The sequence below is a fragment of the Abramis brama genome (assembly GCF_963993115.1).
Source record: "Abramis brama genome assembly, chromosome: 2".
In the NCBI taxonomy this organism is placed as follows: Eukaryota; Metazoa; Chordata; class Actinopteri; order Cypriniformes; family Leuciscidae; genus Abramis; species Abramis brama.
The window spans coordinates 18434773-18452345 of NC_139964.1; the positions used below are offsets into that span (position 1 = coordinate 18434773).

Consider the following 17573-nt stretch of genomic DNA (forward strand, 5'->3'; position numbering starts at 1 on the left):
TATGTGTAAAGTTTCAAGAGTTTTCGAGCATGTTAAGGGCCCCAAAAGCCCCTGAAACCTTGAAAAACAATTCTAAAAGCAAACCTCTCCTAACAGACAAATCCCCCACACCCCACACACACACACAGAGACACAGAGGCAGAGAGAGAGAGAGAGAATTCTCCAAAAAATCACATTCAAACCAAAATATCTGACTTCCTGTTGGTCAGGGCTAATAAGTGTAAATTAGAAAGTTGTCCGGCTCGAGGAGAACAATATACATACCGATTTTTGTGACTTTACGTAAAACGAAGCCCCCATTTTTGACTAAAGGTGGCGCTACTGAGCCCCTCACCATGCCCGTTTCTGAAACTTTGCACATGTCTACTAGGTAATAAATGTAATGTGTCTGTCGAGTTTCATGCAATTTCAAGCATGCTAAGAGTCTCAAAAGCATCAAAAAAGAATATTAATGTTTGATGCGTGGCCATGGCAACAGTATTAAAGATATCAAAAATCCTTTCACAGGTCTACATCTGCCGTGTGTCTACATTATACACATAAAATTTGAAACAAATCGGGTAAAAATAAGAGGGTGATTTCAAAGCATTTTTAAAGTGACACACTTCCTGCTGCCAGTTGGTGGCGCTATAATTTTGACTCACAATAGTCACATCCATGTGATCGGCCTTTTACCACGAACACACTGCTGAAGTTTCATCAAGATCAGTTAATGTATGCAGAAGTTATAACACACTTCCTGTTTTCATTATTCGCCATAAATTTGTTTCCTCGCCATGGCCAAACCGTTCGAGATATCAAAAATCCGTCCGCAATTTAGCATCCTCAATGTCTTGACTTCATGCTGACCGAGTTTGGAGGAGATTGGATGAATTCTCTAGGAGGAGTACATCAAATTCCACAGCATGCGTTTCCAAACAACCCATAATAGCCGACTTCCTGTTGGGCTGGCATAAAACTTAGAGCACGAAAGTTGTTCGGCCCGATGAGATCTATATGTGTACCGAGTTTCATGTTATTACATGCAAGTGTGTTTGATTTATGGACAAGTGTTCGGATCCCGTTCCAGGGGGCGCTGTCGAGCCCCCCTGCCACGCCCGGGTACCAGCTTCAGCCCGGCCCTGATGGCCGCGGGTTCTGACCTGTGTGCAAAGTTTCAAGAGTTTTCGAGCATGTTAAGGGCCCCAAAAGTGCCTGAGAAGTAGAAGAAAAAAAAATAATAATAATAAAAAATATAGCTGCGAGCAGCGATTACGGGCCCAAGCCGGTGGCACCGCCACCCCGGTGCCTTTAGTTACCTAAAGGCACCGGGTTGGCGGTACCGCCGGCTTTGGCCCTCCATCGCTGCTCGCAGCTATATTTATATATATATATATACATACACACACATACATACATACATACATACATACACATATATATACAGTGAGGAAAATAAGTATTTGAACACCCTGCTATTTTGCAAGTTCTCCCACTTAGAAATCATGGAGGGGTCTGAAATTGTCATCGTAGGTGCATGTCCACTGTGAGAGACATAATCTAAAAAAAAAAATCCAGAAATCACAATTTTTTTGTATGATACAGCTGCAAATAAGTATTTGAACACCTGAGAAAATCAATGTTAATATTTGGTACAGTAGCCTTTGTTTGCAATTACAGAGGTCAAATGTTTCCTGTAGTTTTTCACCAGGTTTGCACACACTGCAGGAGGGATTTTGGCCCACTCCTCCACACAGATCTTCTCTAGATCAGTCAGGTTTCTGGGCTGTCGCTGAGAAACACAGAGTTTGAGCTCCCTCCAAAGATTCTCTATTGGGTTTAGGTCTGGAGACTGGCTAGGCCACGCCAGAACCTTGATATGCTTCTTACAGAGCCACTCCTTGGTTATCCTGGCTGTGTGCTTCAGGTCATTGTCATGTTGGAAGACCCAGCCTCGACCCATCTTCAATGCTCTAACTGAGGGAAGGAGGTTGTTCCCCAAAATCTTGCAATACATGGCCCCGGTCATCCTCTCCTTAATACAGTGCAGTCGCCCTGTCCCATGTGCAGAAAAACACCCCCAAAGCATGATGCTACCACCCCCATGCTTCACAGTAGGGATGGTGTTCTTGGGATGGTACTCATCATTCTTCTTCCTCCAAACACGTTTAGTGGAATTATGACCAAAAAGTTCTATTTTGGTCTCATCTGACCACATGACTTTCTCCCATGACTCCTCTGGATCATCCAAATGGTCATTGGCAAACTTAAGACGGGCCTTGACATGTGCTGGTTTAAGCAGGGGAACCTTCCGTGCCATGCATGATTTCAAACTATGACGTCTTAGTGTATTACCAACAGTAACCTTGGAAACGGTGGTCCCAGCTCTTTTCAGGTCATTGACCAGCTCCTCCCTTGTAGTTCTGGGCTGATTTCTCACCTTTCTTAGGATCATTGAGACCCCACGAGGTGAGATCTTGCATGGAGCCCCAGACCGAGGGAGATTGACAGTCATGTTTAGCTTCTTCCATTTTCTAATGATTGCTCCAACAGTGGACCTTTTTTCACCAAGCTGCTTGGCAATTTCCCCGTAGCCCTTTCCAGCCTTGTGGAGGTGTACAATTTTGTCTCTAGTGTCTTTGGACAGCTCTTTGGTCTTGGCCAGCTCTTTGGTCTTGGCCATGTTAGTAGTTGGATTCTTACTGATTGTATGGGGTGGACAGGTGTCTTTATGCAGCTAACGACCTCAAACAGGTGCATCTAATTTAGGATAATAAATGGAGTGGAGGTGGACATTTTAAAGGCAGACTAACAGGTCTTTGAGGGTCAGAATTCTAGCTGATAGACAGGTGTTCAAATACTTATTTGCAGCTGTATCATACAAATAAATAGTTAAAAAATCATATATTGTGATTTCTGGATTTTTTTTTTTTAGATTATGTCTCTCACAGTGGACATGCACCTACGATGACAATTTCAGACCCCTCCATGATTTCCAAGTGGGAGAACTTGCAAAATAGCAGGGTGTTCAAATACTTATTTTCCTCACTGTATATATATACATATATATATATATATATATATATATATATATATTACCGTTCAAAATCTTGGGGTCAGTAAGATTTTTAATGTTTTTAGGAGAAGTCTCTTCTGCTCACCAAGGCTGCATTTATTTGATTAAAAATACAAACAAAAACTGTAATATTGTGAAATATTATTCCAATTTAAAACAGCTGTTTTCAATTTTAAAATATTTTACATAGTAATTAATTTCTGTGATCAAAGTTGAGTTTTCAGCATCATTACTCCAGTCTTCAGTGTAACATGATCCTTCAGAAATCATTCTAATATGATGATTGATGCTCAATAAATATTCATTATTATTTTCAATGTTGAAAACAGTTGTGTACAGATTTTTTTTTTTCAAAATGCTTTGATGAATGGAAAGTTCAAAAGAACAGCATTTATTTCAAATATAATTTTTTTAACATTATAAATGTCTTTACTGTAACTGTTGATCAGTTTAACTCATCCTTCATAAATAAAAGTATTGATTTATTTTATTTCTTTCCCCCAAAAATAAAATTTAAATTATTACTAACCCCAAACTTTTGAACGGTAGTGTTATGTTACAAAAGCTTTAGATTTCAGATAAATGCTGTTCTTTTGAACTTTCTATTCATCAAATACTGTACACAACTGTTTTCGACATTTAAAATAATAATGAATGTTTCTTGAGCATCAATCATCATATTAGAATAATTTCTGAAGGATCATGTGACAGTGACTCCGCTTTGATCACAGGAATAAATAACAGTTTAAAATATATTAAAATAGAAAGCAGCTGTTTTAAATTGGAATAATATTTTACAATATTACTGTTTTTGTTTGTATTTTTAATCAAATAAATGCAGCCTTGGTGAGCAGAAGAAACTTCTCTGTTATGTGCGCGCCACAGACTGCACGCAGGTCCGCTTAGAGTTCCGCCTTTTGCGTTCCGTCAATATTACGTTATTAGAAAAATATTTTTTTAGAGAATCGATTTTTTGACATTTGTGAATCGATTCAGAATCGTCCACGTCCGGATCGCGATGCATCTAAGAATCAATTTTTTCTCCCACCGCTAGATTTCATACAACAGGTTAATAAACAGTTACAATTAAGTCACTTACATTTTAGATGCAGTATTGACTGTTTTTGTTCTGTTTCAGCAGCGAAAATAGTTAAAGATCACAGCAGAACCATCACGCATCACGTGTTTTCTCATAACTGAACGATTCAGCATTTTTAAGGAATCGGTTGACTCAAAGTTTGAATGATCAATCCATAAACATCTGTCTTAATCATGATCGACTCATTCGAACGAATCGTTTGAACGAATGAATCAATAACTTGCTTATTAAGATGGATGCCTGGTGACACCTAATGGCGGTTTAGTGTTGTTTAAAAGCATCATTCTTTCCAACGTGTGTGTGATTTGTGTGTGCAACATTATCAATGTCAGTGTGGTTTTTCTTTCACTTTTATATTAGCAATTTAAAAGCACCCGCTTGTGTCACACGTCGAATAACCGGTGGGAAAATATCCTCAGACACATACCTAATAAATGTATCTTTAAATAGAATATTGGCCTACCTGGTAAAAAGTTTTATATACTATTTTGATGTGCTTTTGGACACAAGAGGGCAGTATAGCCCTATGTATGACTTGTTTTTTTTTTTTTACTTTACTGTTTTTAATTTTAGAATAAAATTAGAATAAAATTATTTTTAAAAACAGGATAAAATGGGTTTAGTTGTGATATTTGTATACTTTTATATAGAAATAAATGGTATATAATTACATTTTTATAAGATTTGAGACTTTTAGTGTTTTCTTTTTGGACATTACTTTAATCCCTCGCCATAGCAAAACCGTTTGAGATATTTATTATCCGTTCACAATTTAGCATATTTAATGTATTTTCATCATGTTGAAAAAGTTTGGTGGGAATAAAATAAATAGTTTAAGAGGAGTGGCTAAAAATTCAGAGGCTGATTTTGCAAAAAAATCCACATTCAGACCAAAATATCTGACTTCCTGATGGCTGGAGCTAATGAATGTAAATTAGAAAGTTGTCCAGCTTTATAAGAACAATATACAAACATTTTTTTTTTTTACTGTAGTTAAAACTTACCCCCCCACTTTTGTCAAAAGCATGTTGAAAGTGACACACTTCCTGCTGCCAGTTGGTGGCGCTATTACTTTGACTCACAATAGTTACATCCATCTGATCGGCATCTTACCACGAACACACTGCTGAAGTTTCATCAAGATCAGTTAATGTATGCAGAAGTTATTCCACTTCGTGTTTCTCTTTTCTCGCCATAAATTTGATTCCTCGCCACGGCCAAACCGTTCGAGATATCAAAAATCCGCCCGCAATTTAGCATCCTCAAAGTCTTGACTACATGCACACCGAGTTTGGAGGGGACACAGTGAATTTTCTAGGAGGAGTATTTCACATTCCACAGCAAGCATTTTCCAAACAACCCATAATAGCCGACTTCCTGTTGGGCTGGCGTAAAACTTGACAAGGACAAAGTTGTTTGGCCCGATGAGATCTATATGTGTACCGAGTTTCATATTAATTTATGCAAGCGTGTTTGATTAATGGACCAAGTTTTCAGACCCCGTTCAAGGGGGCGCTGTTGAGCCCCCCTGCCACGCCCGTTTCTGAAACTTTGCACATGTCTACTGGCTAATAAGTGTGATGTGTCTGTCGAGTTTCATCCAATTTCAAGCATGCTAAGAGGTTTAAAAGCATCCAAAAAAAATATTAAAGTTTGATACGTTGCCACGGCAACAGTATCTAAGATATCAATAATCCTTTCACAGGTCTACATCTGCCGTGTGTCTACATTACACACATAAAGTTTGAAGCAAATCGGGTAAAACTAAGAGGGTGATTTCAAAGCATTTTGAAAGTGACAAACTTCCTGCTGCCAGTTGGTGGCGCTATAACTTTGACTCACAATAGTTACATCCATCTGATCGGCCTTTTACCACGAACACACTGCTGAAGTTTCATCAAGATCAGTTAATGTATGCAGAAGTTATAACACACTTCCTGTGTCCCATTATTCGCCATAAATTTGTTTCCTCGCCACGGCCAAACCGTTCGAGATATCAAAAATCTGTTCGCAATTTAGCATCCTCAATGTCTTGACTTCATTCACACCGAGTTTGGTGGCGATCGGATGAATTCCCTAGGAGGAGTATTTCACATTCCATTGTATGCGTTTTCCAAACAACGTATAATAACCGACTTCCTGTTGGGCTGGTGTAAAACTTAGAGCACGAAAGTTGTTCGGCCCGATGAGATCTATATGTGTACTGAGTTTCATATTATTACATGCAAGCGTGTTTGATTTATGGACCAAGTTTTCAGACACCATTCCAGGGGGCGCTGTCGAGCCCCCGTGCCACGCCCGGGTACCAGCTTCAGTCCGGCCCTGATGGCCGCAGGTTCTGACATGTGTGCAAAATTTCAAGAGTTTTTGAGCATGTTAAGGGCCCCAAAAGTGCCCGAAAGGTTGACAAAATAATAATAATAAATATATATATATATATATATATATATATATATATATAAATATATATATATATAAATATAGCTGCGAGCAGCGATTACGGGCCCAAGCCGGTGGCACCGCAACCCCGGTGCCTTTAGTTACCTAAAGGCACCGGGGTAGCGGTGCCCCCGGCTTAGGCCCTTCATCGCTGCTCGCAGCTATATTTATATATATATATATATTTATATATATATATATATATATATATATATATATATATTTATATATATCTTTAAAGTATTTTTATCATGTTGAAAAAGTTTGGTGTGAATAAAATAAACCACTTAGGAGGAGTAGCTAAAAACTCAGAGTCTGAAATATCCAAAAAATCCACATTCAGACCAAAATATCTGACTTCCTGTTGCTCGGAGCTAATGACTGTAAATTAGAAAGTTGTCCGGCTTGATGAGAACAATATAGGTACTGATTTTTGTAACTGTGGGTAAAAGTAACCCCCCCCACTTTTGTCAAAAACATTTTGAAAGTGACACACTTCCTGCTGCCAGTTGGTGGCGCTATAACTTTGACTCACAATAGTTACATCCATCTGATCAGCCTCTTACCACGAACACACTGCTGAAGTGTCATCAAGATCAGTTAATGTGTGCAGAAGTTATACCACTTCGTGTTTCTCTTTTCTCGCCATAAATTCGTGTCCTCGCCACGGCCAAACCGTTCGAGATATCAAAAATCCGTCCGCAATTTAGCATCCTCAATGTCTTGACTTCATGCTGACCGAGTTTGGAGGTGATTGGATGAATTCTCTAGGAGGAGTACATCAAATTCCACAGCATGCGTTTTTCAAACAACCCATAATAGCCGACTTCCTGTTGGGCGGAGCTAATAACTTAGAGTGCGGAAGTTGTTCGGCCTGATGAGATCTATATGTGTACCGAGTTTCATATTAATTCATGCAAGCGTGTTTGAAATATGGACCAAGTTTTCGGACCCCGTTCAAGGGGGCGCTGTCGAGCCCCCCTGCCACGCCCAGGTACCAGCTTCAGTCCGGCCCTGATGGCCGCAGGTTCTGACCTGTGTGAAAAGTTTCAAGAGTTTTTGAGCACGTTAAGGGCCCCAAAAGCCCCTGAAACCTTGAAAAACAAAGATTAAATGGAATAGACAAATTCCCCCCACCCTCTCCACACACACACACACAGAGAGAGAGAGAGAAAATTCTCCAGAAAATCCACATTCAAACCAAAATATCTGACTTCCTGTTGGTCTGAGCTAATGACAATAAATTAGAAAGTTGTCCGGCCTGATGAGAACAATATACGTACCAAGTTTTGCGATTCTAGGAAAAACTAAGCCCCCATTTTTGGCTAAAGGTGGCGCTACTGAGCCATTCCACCACGCCCATTTCTGAAACTTTGCACATGTCTACTGGATAATAAATGTGATGTGTCTGTCGAGTTTCATGCAATTTCAAGTATGTTAAGAGTCTCAAAAGCTTAAAAAAAGAATATTAAAGTTTGAAGCATTGCCACGGCAACAGTATCTAAGATATCAATAATCCTTTCACAGGTCTACATCTGCCGTGTGTCTACATTATACACATAAAGTTTGAAGCAAATCGGGTAAAAATAAGAGAGTGATTTCAAAGCATTTTGAAAGTGACAAACTTCCTGCTGCCAGTTGGTGGCGCTATAACTTTGACTCACAATAGTCACATCCATGTGATCGGCCTCTTACAACGAACACACTGCTGAAGTTTCATCAAGATCAGTTAATGTATGCAGAAGTTATAACACACTTCCTGTTTCCATTATTCGCTATAAATTCGTTTCCTCGCCACGGCCAAACCGTTCGAGATATCAAAAATCCGTTCGCAATTTAGCATCCTCAATGTCTTGACTTCATGCTGACCGAGTTTGGAGGCGAATGGATGAATTTCCTAGAAGGAGTACATCAAAATCCACAGCATGCGTTTCCAAACAACCCATAATAGCCGACTTCCTGTTGGGCTGGCGTAAAAAGTAAAAGTACGAAAGTTGTTCCGCCCGATGAGATCTATATGTGTACTGAGTTTCATATTATTACATGCAAGCGTGTCTGATTCATGGACCAAGTTTTCGGACTTCGTTCAAGGGGGCGCTGTTGAGCCCCCCTGCCACGCCCGGGTACCAGCTTCAGCCCGGCCCTGATGGCCGCGGGTTCTGACCCGTGTGCAAAGTTTCAAGAGTTTTCGAGCATGTTAAGGGCCCCAAAAGTGCCCGAAAGGTTGACAAAAAAAAAATAATAATAAATAATCCTACCGAAAACAATAGGGCCTTCGCCCTTTCAGGGCTTGGGCCCTAATAATAAATAATCCTACCGGAAACAATAGGGCCTTCGCCCTTTCAGGGCTTGGGCCCTAATAAACAGAGCAATTCCAAGAGGGTCCTCACACCATCGGTGCTCGGGCCCTAAAAATGAGAAAATGGCTAATTTATAATATATATATATATATATTTTATATATTGAAAAAAATGAAGAAAAAGAAAATGAGAATTTGGCTTCTTAAAGCGTTTGTCTTACCTCTTTTTTTTTAATCCAACAACTGGGCTAAGGAATGCTTTGACATAAATCACACTGGGCAGGGCCCAGAAAGGGTTTTCTCTATAGGCATGGTTTCGACAACCTGCTTTCCAGGAAAAATATTAGCTGATTATTTCAGAAAATATGAATGCACCCACACTACTCATCAGCCTACTTTTTTGGCACACTACTGGTTTTATTTAGCTGTCCAACTATCAAAATATGTGTCTGTGTGTCAAAGCTGCATGACCCACTGGACAGCACAGACCGGATTATATTTTTATGTTGCAGCAAAGTGCAGAAAGTACCAATTTAAGTGTAAATATGAAGCACTCATAACTTCTATTTTACTTCACACCAATTTAAAAAAAAGAATAATAATCCTGAATGTTGATTAAGTAGCCTAACATCTTTGTTTGGATTGTTAAATGTGTGTTGATTGTGTTGTTTGGATTGCAGAACTATGCAGTTGTTGCCTTTATTTTCACATGGTTACAGTTAATGTTTTCATTTAAGGCCAGTTTTATGTAGTTTCAAGTTCAACCAAATTTAAAAACAAAAGTGATGCTGATGCTAAATGTCAGTATCATCTTTGTTTGTATTGAATGTGCTTACTGTGCAGTTATTGCCGTTAATTTCAGATGGTTAAAGTTTTTGTTTTCAATAGCCAAAACCCAGTTTGGTCTGTTAAATACCAAATAAACATCTTGTTTATAAATACTTTCATTCTTTCTTGTTTGTTGCTTAAAGAAAGAATAAAACGGAATTCGGAATCGGACAGTTTGATTGTAAAAAACAGTATCCGAACTGGCCATTAAAAATCATGATCGGTGCATCACTAATTATAATGTTATGTGAACTTTTTAATGCAGAAATGTTGTTGATTTTGTGTCTTTTGTATGTTGTGATCAGATCTGTGCCGTCCTACAATCAGACCCATATCAGGCAGGACAAAACTGAAGAAGTCCTGCAGACACACACACTGGAGACTGGATACCTGCAGAGAGTCAAAGATCACCACAAAACCAGCATAAAGAACAAGTATGAGAGACTATTTGAGGGAATTAAACTACAGGGGAATCAAACCCTCCTGAACAGGATCTACACACAGCTCGATGTCATAGAGGGAGAGAGAGAAGGAGTGAATGAAGAACATGAGGTTTTACAGATGGAGAAAACAGCCAGAACACAACACTCACAAGACACTCCAATAAACTGCAATGACATATTTAAAGCCTCACCTGAACCAGGATGTGAGGAGAAAGACCTGATCAAGACTGTTCTTACTAAAGGCATCGCTGGAATCGGAAAAACCGTCTCTGTGCAGAAGTTCATTCTGGACTGGGCAGAGGGAAAAGCCAATCAGGATATAGATTTCATATTTGTGCTTCCATTTCGAGAGCTGAACTTGATCCGAGATCATCAGTACAGTCTTCACAAACTTATGCTGGACTTTCATCCTGAACTTCAAGATCTGGACTCAAAGATTTATGAGGAATGTAAAGTTGTGTTCATCTTGGATGGTCTGGATGAAAGCAGAATTACACTGATGTTTTCAGACAGTGATAAAGTTTCTGATGTGACTGAGTCTTCATCAGTGGGTATGTTGATGTCAAACCTCATGAAAGGAGATCTGCTTCCCTCTGCTCTCATCTGGATTACCTCCAGACCAGCAGCAGCCAATCAGATCCCCTCGAAATACATCAACCGTCTGACAGAAATTCAGGGATTCAATGAGCCTCAGAAAGAGGAATATTTCAGGAAGAGGATCAGTGACGAGCATCAAGCCAGCAGAATCATCTCACACATCAGAAGAGCAAGAAGCCTCCACATCATGTGCCACATACCTGTCTTCTGCTGGATCTCATCCACGGTGCTTCAAACGCTCCTGAAAGAAGATCTGAATGCAGAAATCCCTCAAACTCTGACTGAAATGTATATCCACTTCCTGCTGATTCAGATCAACATGAGGAATCAGAAATATGAGGAGAGAGATCCAGAGAAACTCCTGCAGTCCAACAGAGAAGTGATTGTAAAACTTGCTGAAGTGGCTTTCAAACAGCTGATGAAGGGCAATGTGATGTTCTATGAGGAGGACCTGAGAGAGAGCGGCATAGATGTCACTGATGTCTCAGTGCATTATGGAATTTGCACTGTGATCTTTAAGGAAGAATCTGTTATTCATCAGAGGAAAGTCTACAGCTTCATTCATCTGAGTTTTCAGGAGTTTCTCGCTGCTTTCTTTGCATTTTATCATTATGCTATCGAAATTTTTGATAAGTTGCAATTTTGTGATGTGATGCATAATCTGCATAGGGATGCAACTGATAAAGCTCTTAAGAGTAAGAACGGACATTTGGATCTGTTCCTGCGGTTTCTGTTGGGCATCTCACTGGAGTCCAATCAGAGACTCTTACATGATCTTCTGACACACACAGAGAACAGCTCAGAGAGCATCAAGAGAACCACAGAGTACATTAAAGAGAAAATCAATGATGGACATGGAATCTCCACTGAAAGATCCATCAATCTGTTCCTCTGTCTGCTGGAAGTGAAAGATCAGACTCTGTCCAGAGAGATTCAGGAGTTTGTGAAATCAGACAAACACTCAGAGAAGAAACTCTCTGCTGCTCACTGCTCAACAATTGCCTACATGCTTCAAATGTCAGAGGAGGTGCTTGATGAGCTGGACCTCAAGAAATACAACACATCAGATGAGGGTAGAAGAAGACTGATACCAGCTGTGATCAACTGCACAAAAGCTCTGTATGTGTTTAATTTTGTCTTAATGTCTTAAACTGTGTCTTAATCTTTTTTTTTTTTGAAGGTCTTTTGCAAAAAATAAATAAAAAAAAGATATAGAAATACAGTTGAGGAATGAGATAAAAAACTTAATTTTCATGTTTTAATCTTCTTCAGTCTTGCTGGCTGTAATCTCAATAGTCAGTCATGTGAAGTTGTGTCATCAGCTCTTCAGTCCACAAATTGTTTCCTGAGAGAGCTGGACCTAAGTAACAATGACATACATGATTCAGGAGTGAAGCTGCTCTCTGATGGACTGAATAGTCCAAACTGTCAGCTGGAGATACTAAGGTGTGTTAGAACATATAAGGGATCATGTAGAGTCAGGTCATAATGTTGATGTGTGTTTGTAGATGATCTGACTGTGTGTGTGTTTGTCTGTAGGTTGTCTGGCTGTATGGTGACAGAGGTAGGTTATGGTTATGTGTCTTCGGCTCTGAGTTCAAACCCCTCACACCTGAGAGAGCTGGATCTGAGCTACAATCACCCAGGGGAATCAGGAGGCCAGCTGCTCAACGACAAACTGAAGGATCCAACCTGCTCACTGCAGATTCTCAAGTATGTTTAGACGTTATGAATTATATGTGTGTCTGTATGTGATTAGGGGTCACCTAAGAGGGATCTTTGGTTAAGAAATTGCAACTGAATTGTTTTTATGGTCTCCACAAATCCACAAATCTCAGATAAGTGAAAACAGTGACCAGTTGTTCTAAAAAAACTGAGCGTGTAAAACTAGAGAACTGTTACTTTGATACCAAATTACTACAACCCATATATTTTTAAAGTCCTACTAGGATTCAAGAGAGCCTAGTTTTAAAGGGTTAAATGCTATCACAATTTGCAGTACTTATTTAAAACTTTTGTGCCATTTTGTTTGCAATGTTTGATTGCAATGTTTTGTTGTCTATGCTGACCTGCACATAGGATTCATTCTGTGCTATACTGTCTCTGGTCTGGAGCACACTGGTGTGTGCTGCGGTGGTTCACGTGACACAGATGCAAAATTAGAGGCTGTATTCACACACACACAAAAAAAAATAAAAATCTTAAGGCTAATAGTTGCTCTTAATGCAAAAAATTTGGAGCAACTGTTAAAACCTAGGGGTATGTTGCTCCTAATATTAGGAATAATACATTTTTCATCTAGGAGTAATTCAACAAGCATTAAATGCTAAAATTAGCTCCTAAACCCAGGACAGCTTAAGGCAGTCTCACACCACATGACAGGATTTTGCTGTTGCAGACAGATTTTGTCATGGACAGAAGGTCTATGACCAAACCCCTGGATCATGGCCAACAAGGTCTTGAGGTTTATGTACCTTATGTACCTAATCTATGGTGTGTATGATTGCTGCTATGATAAGAATAAGACAGATGACAAGGAACCTTGTTCTGTAGTGAGAGCACCACAGCAATTCAGGTAGTTTCACAGTCCTGTAGTTTGAGCTTTCCTTTAGAAGTATTTGCACCTGTTCAGAACACTTCTTTGAGACTTGGCTGAAGATACAAATGCAGTCTTTATTTAGGGCAATCCAAAAAGTAGTCAAAAGCAGGCAAAGGTCCAAACATACTGAGATCAAGATAATCCAGACAGGGTAAAATACAAACAACCAGGCCTTAAGAACCTTCCCACATATCATGTAATTTTTTGTTTGTTTGTTTGTTTGTTTGTTTGTTTGTTTGTTTGTTTTTGTCTCTGTATAGTTTGGACCATGGAGGATATTCCAGGATCACACCAGGACTGAGAAAATGTAGGTCCTCACACACACACACACACACACACACACACACACACACACACACACTATTTATTATAAACAGCCACTGCTATAAACTCTATGAAGTTTAATTTATTATGTATTAATGTTTTTTAGGAATTTCCGTAGATGTATGAAATAATAAATAAAGTCAGTCTGGTTAGTTAGTGAAGCTGGTAATGCTGTTTGTGGAGTTGTTTAATCCTCCTCTGCTGAGATCTTCACAGATTTAATGTCTTCTTTTCTCTTAAGTTGATTTCATCTTAGTCTGTGTCTGAAGTCAGTTGTAGTTCTTGTGTTTCTGCTCGTCTCTTTTTCTGTTCTCTTCTTTCCTTCAGTGATCCTTCCTTCCTTTCCTTTTTTGCTCTTGGCTGACATGTGGCATTGCTATGGCCTGCTTGTGGCACAGATCTGGCAAACAGGAGTGAGCCGCCCAATGGCTGTCATTCCACGCTGCATGTGGGCCAGATCATCTTTCCATGTGTGCCAGATGTGGGTCGTATCTGGGTCATCAAAATGTTGCTATGTGGGATGTTCTGATCTCTCTTTTTGTGTTCAGATGCCTGTCATCTCACACTGGATCCAAACACAGCACACACTCAACTCATTCTGTCTGAGGAGAACAAAAAAACAACATGTGTGAAAGATCATCAGCCGTATCCTGATCATCCAGAGAGATTTGAGCTCCAGGAGCAGGTTTTGTGTCGAGAGAGTCTGACTGGACGTTGTTACTATGAGATTAAATGGAGTGGCTCAGGTCATGTAGCAGTGGCATATAAAGAAATCTGCAGGAAAAGTGGGATTGACTGTTGGTTTGGACTGAATGATATGTCCTGGAGTCTGTACTGTTCTGATATGAATTACACAGTCTGGTTCAATAATAAAAGCACTGATGTATCTGGCCCTTCAGCCCGCTCTAATAGAGTAGGAGTGTATGTGGACGTGTTGGCCGGCACTCTGTCCTTCTACAGCGTCTCTGACAAACACACACTCACACACATACACACATTCAACACCAGATTCACTGAACCACTCTATGCTGGATTTGGGGTTTATCCTGAATCTTCAGTGTCTCTGTGTCAGATTTAACAACCCCCTGCGAGAAACCACAGAGACACATTTCAACCTTTTTTCATAAAAAAAAGTAATTACAATTTTATATCTTGTCAATGCAATATTCTCACAATTGTGACATCAATTAATAGTCTTTTTTTTTTTTTTTTTTTTTACTATTTTTTGACATTGTGAGCTTTACTCACAATGCATGAGGTTGCTTTGTGAAAAACAAGTCAGATTATAATATAAATTTGCAGTGTGAGATATAATGTTACAATTATGAGAAGTAGTTACAATTCCGAGATTTAAATTCACATTGTAAGAAATTGTCATAATGTCAGTCTGTTTTGATTTCTGTTCTTGTTTGTGTTTGGTTTATCTGTCAATTAGTTCAGTTATGTCTTCCTTCGCCCCCTGCTGGCTTGTTCCTATAGTTTCTGATTGATTGATTGTTAGTTCAGTTCAGGTGTGTATTGTTAATTTGCTCTTCAGTTTTGTCTATTTAAACCCTGTGTTATGTCTTGTTCTTTGTCAGTTCTTATCATTGCTTTAAGTTGGTTGTTCTGTTCCTTGTAAGATTTGGATTTTGTTCAATAAAAGATTGCTGCACTTAGATCTTATTTCTTCCACTGCTGCAACCAAATTGTAACAGATATAAAGTCACAATTACCACAACAAGGTTTCCCTTCAATGAGCTATGAAGTACAACTTTCACAAGTGCAAATAAGAGATGGGCTCGTACAGATTTTCTGTCATATTGCTAATGTTACAAATATAGAAATTATACTTATATATTGAGGTGAATTAACACAAAATTGTTCATACACAGCAAAATCCCCAGTGTTAAATCAACACTGGTCAGAGCAAATATGGTCCCACTCTACAGAGTGTTAAAGTAACACTAAAGCAGTGTTAAAGTTAATGAGATAATTAAGTGATTAATTGAGTGATGATTGAGCATTAGTGACGAACACCTGCAGTTAACAAGCAGAATCACTGAAGGAAAGAGAAACACAAGAACTACAACTGACTTTTAGTCACAGCCTTAGATTAAATCAACTAAAGATAAAAAGAAGAGATTTGATCTGTGAAGATCTCAGCAGAGGAGGATTAAACAACTCCACAAACAGCATTACCAGCTTCCCTTATTACTAACCAGACTGACTTTATTTCTGTTAGACATCTACAGTTCTTATTGAGAATTAACAGAGGTTTAGATGTTGATGTTTAAAAATCACCATTATGGTGAACAGTGTTGCATTTAGTTGTGCAATTTGACTCTTGACTTCTTATGGGAGTTTATGGTCTTTGTAACAGTGTTTACTAAAACACATACTTTGTTGCAAGGAAAGCCAGAATCAAAGAAAGTCAGGTGATAGGCCTATAGTTTTCAACATCATAAAGTTTACAAATTTTATCATTGACTGAAAGTGGTTATTTGTTATTAATATATATTTTTTATCAACATTGACTTCTTTCTTCAGATTAGACATCAAGCTGATTTTTTTTTTTTTTTTTTTTTTTTTTTTTTTTTTTTTTGAATTATTGGGAAAGCATTCTTTGGACAAATACACAGACATCAAGAATCCACATATTAATCTCAACAATGGTGACATGCTTTTTATGCCGCAATGCATTCTGGGAGGCACCATAGTATAAAACGCTTGACTCCCAGCATGCATTGCAGCATGAAGCATGTCACCATTGTTGAGATTCATAAGCTGCTTCTTGATGTCTGTTTGTTAAAAAAAAAAAAAATTGTAATGTATATAAAAATCAAAATGTCTGTATCAAGAAATGTGTAAGCTATTTTTTAATAACAAATGACAACTTATGATCAGGGAAAAGATATGTGAATCACTCTACTTTATAATAATGAAAACTAAACCACCTGAACACCTTTGTTTTTGGCATTCTTTGTAACAAATTAAGTGCTTTGGTAAATACTGTTACAAAGACCAAAATTGTACTGAAAATGCCAAGATTCAAACTGCCCAACTAAAGGAAACACCGATCACCATAATGGTGGCCAAACATTTTAAAACATCAACATCTAAACCTCTGTTCATAGACATATGACAGAAATAAAGTCAGTCTGGTTAGTAATAAGTGAAGCTGGTAATGCTGTTTGTGGAGTTGTTTAATCCTCCTCTGCTGAGATCTTCACAGATTTAATGTGTTCTTTTATCTTCATCTGATTTAATGTGACTGTGACTGGAAGTCAGTTGTAGTTCTTGTGTTTCTCTTTCCTTCAGTGATTCTGCTTGTTAACTGCAGGTGTCCATCACTAATACTCAATCATCACTCAATTAATCACTTAATTTTCTCATTAACTTCAACACTGCTTTAGTGTTACTTTAACACTCTGTAGAGTGGGACCATATTTGCTCTGACCAGTGTTGATTTAACACTGGGGATTTTGCTGTGTATCTGTAGTATAGCTGTCTAGCTATAGCTGTCTATAATTGAGTCATGATGTCTTGTTTCCAGTTTTAGTTTTTGCTCTTATTCTTCCCTTTGCAACATAATTTCATGGAAGAGGTAGGGTTCATTTGAGCTCTCGACAGTCAAATTTCATATTTATTTTAATATCTCCATTCAGCAGAATTGGTTCAAAGTCAGAGTAGGAAACATATTGACGTCCAATGTCTTTTTCCACAAATGTCCTCTGTATGCAAATTTACGGTGACTGGGAGGGGGCATGTTCGGTATATATATAAAGGTTGCTGTAAATTTTACAGTAACTTACTGGCAGCGATGTTTACAGTTTTAATACTGTATTTTCACTTACAGTATACTGTACCATTTACTGTACTTGCATTTACAGTATTATTACCATATTTTC

At 38.6% G+C, this 17573-nt stretch overlaps 1 protein-coding gene across 2 annotated transcripts in view; it reads left to right on the plus strand.

The window, feature by feature from the left end:
* Positions 1 to 15340, plus strand: part of LOC311077783 (protein NLRC3-like) — a 33910-nt gene extending 18570 nt beyond the window's left edge. For both annotated transcript variants that reach the window (XM_084106399.1, XM_084106398.1), the window contains 5 exons: positions 10026 to 11879; positions 12033 to 12206; positions 12300 to 12473; positions 13620 to 13666; positions 14232 to 15340. In XM_084106399.1, the coding sequence (XP_083962525.1) occupies positions 10282 to 11879; positions 12033 to 12206; positions 12300 to 12473; positions 13620 to 13666; positions 14232 to 14761 (2523 nt within the window). In that variant the 5' untranslated portion in view covers positions 10026 to 10281 and the 3' untranslated portion in view covers positions 14762 to 15340. The remainder of the gene's footprint in view (positions 1 to 10025; positions 11880 to 12032; positions 12207 to 12299; positions 12474 to 13619; positions 13667 to 14231) is intronic.
* Positions 15341 to 17573: the final 2233 nt, after the last annotated feature.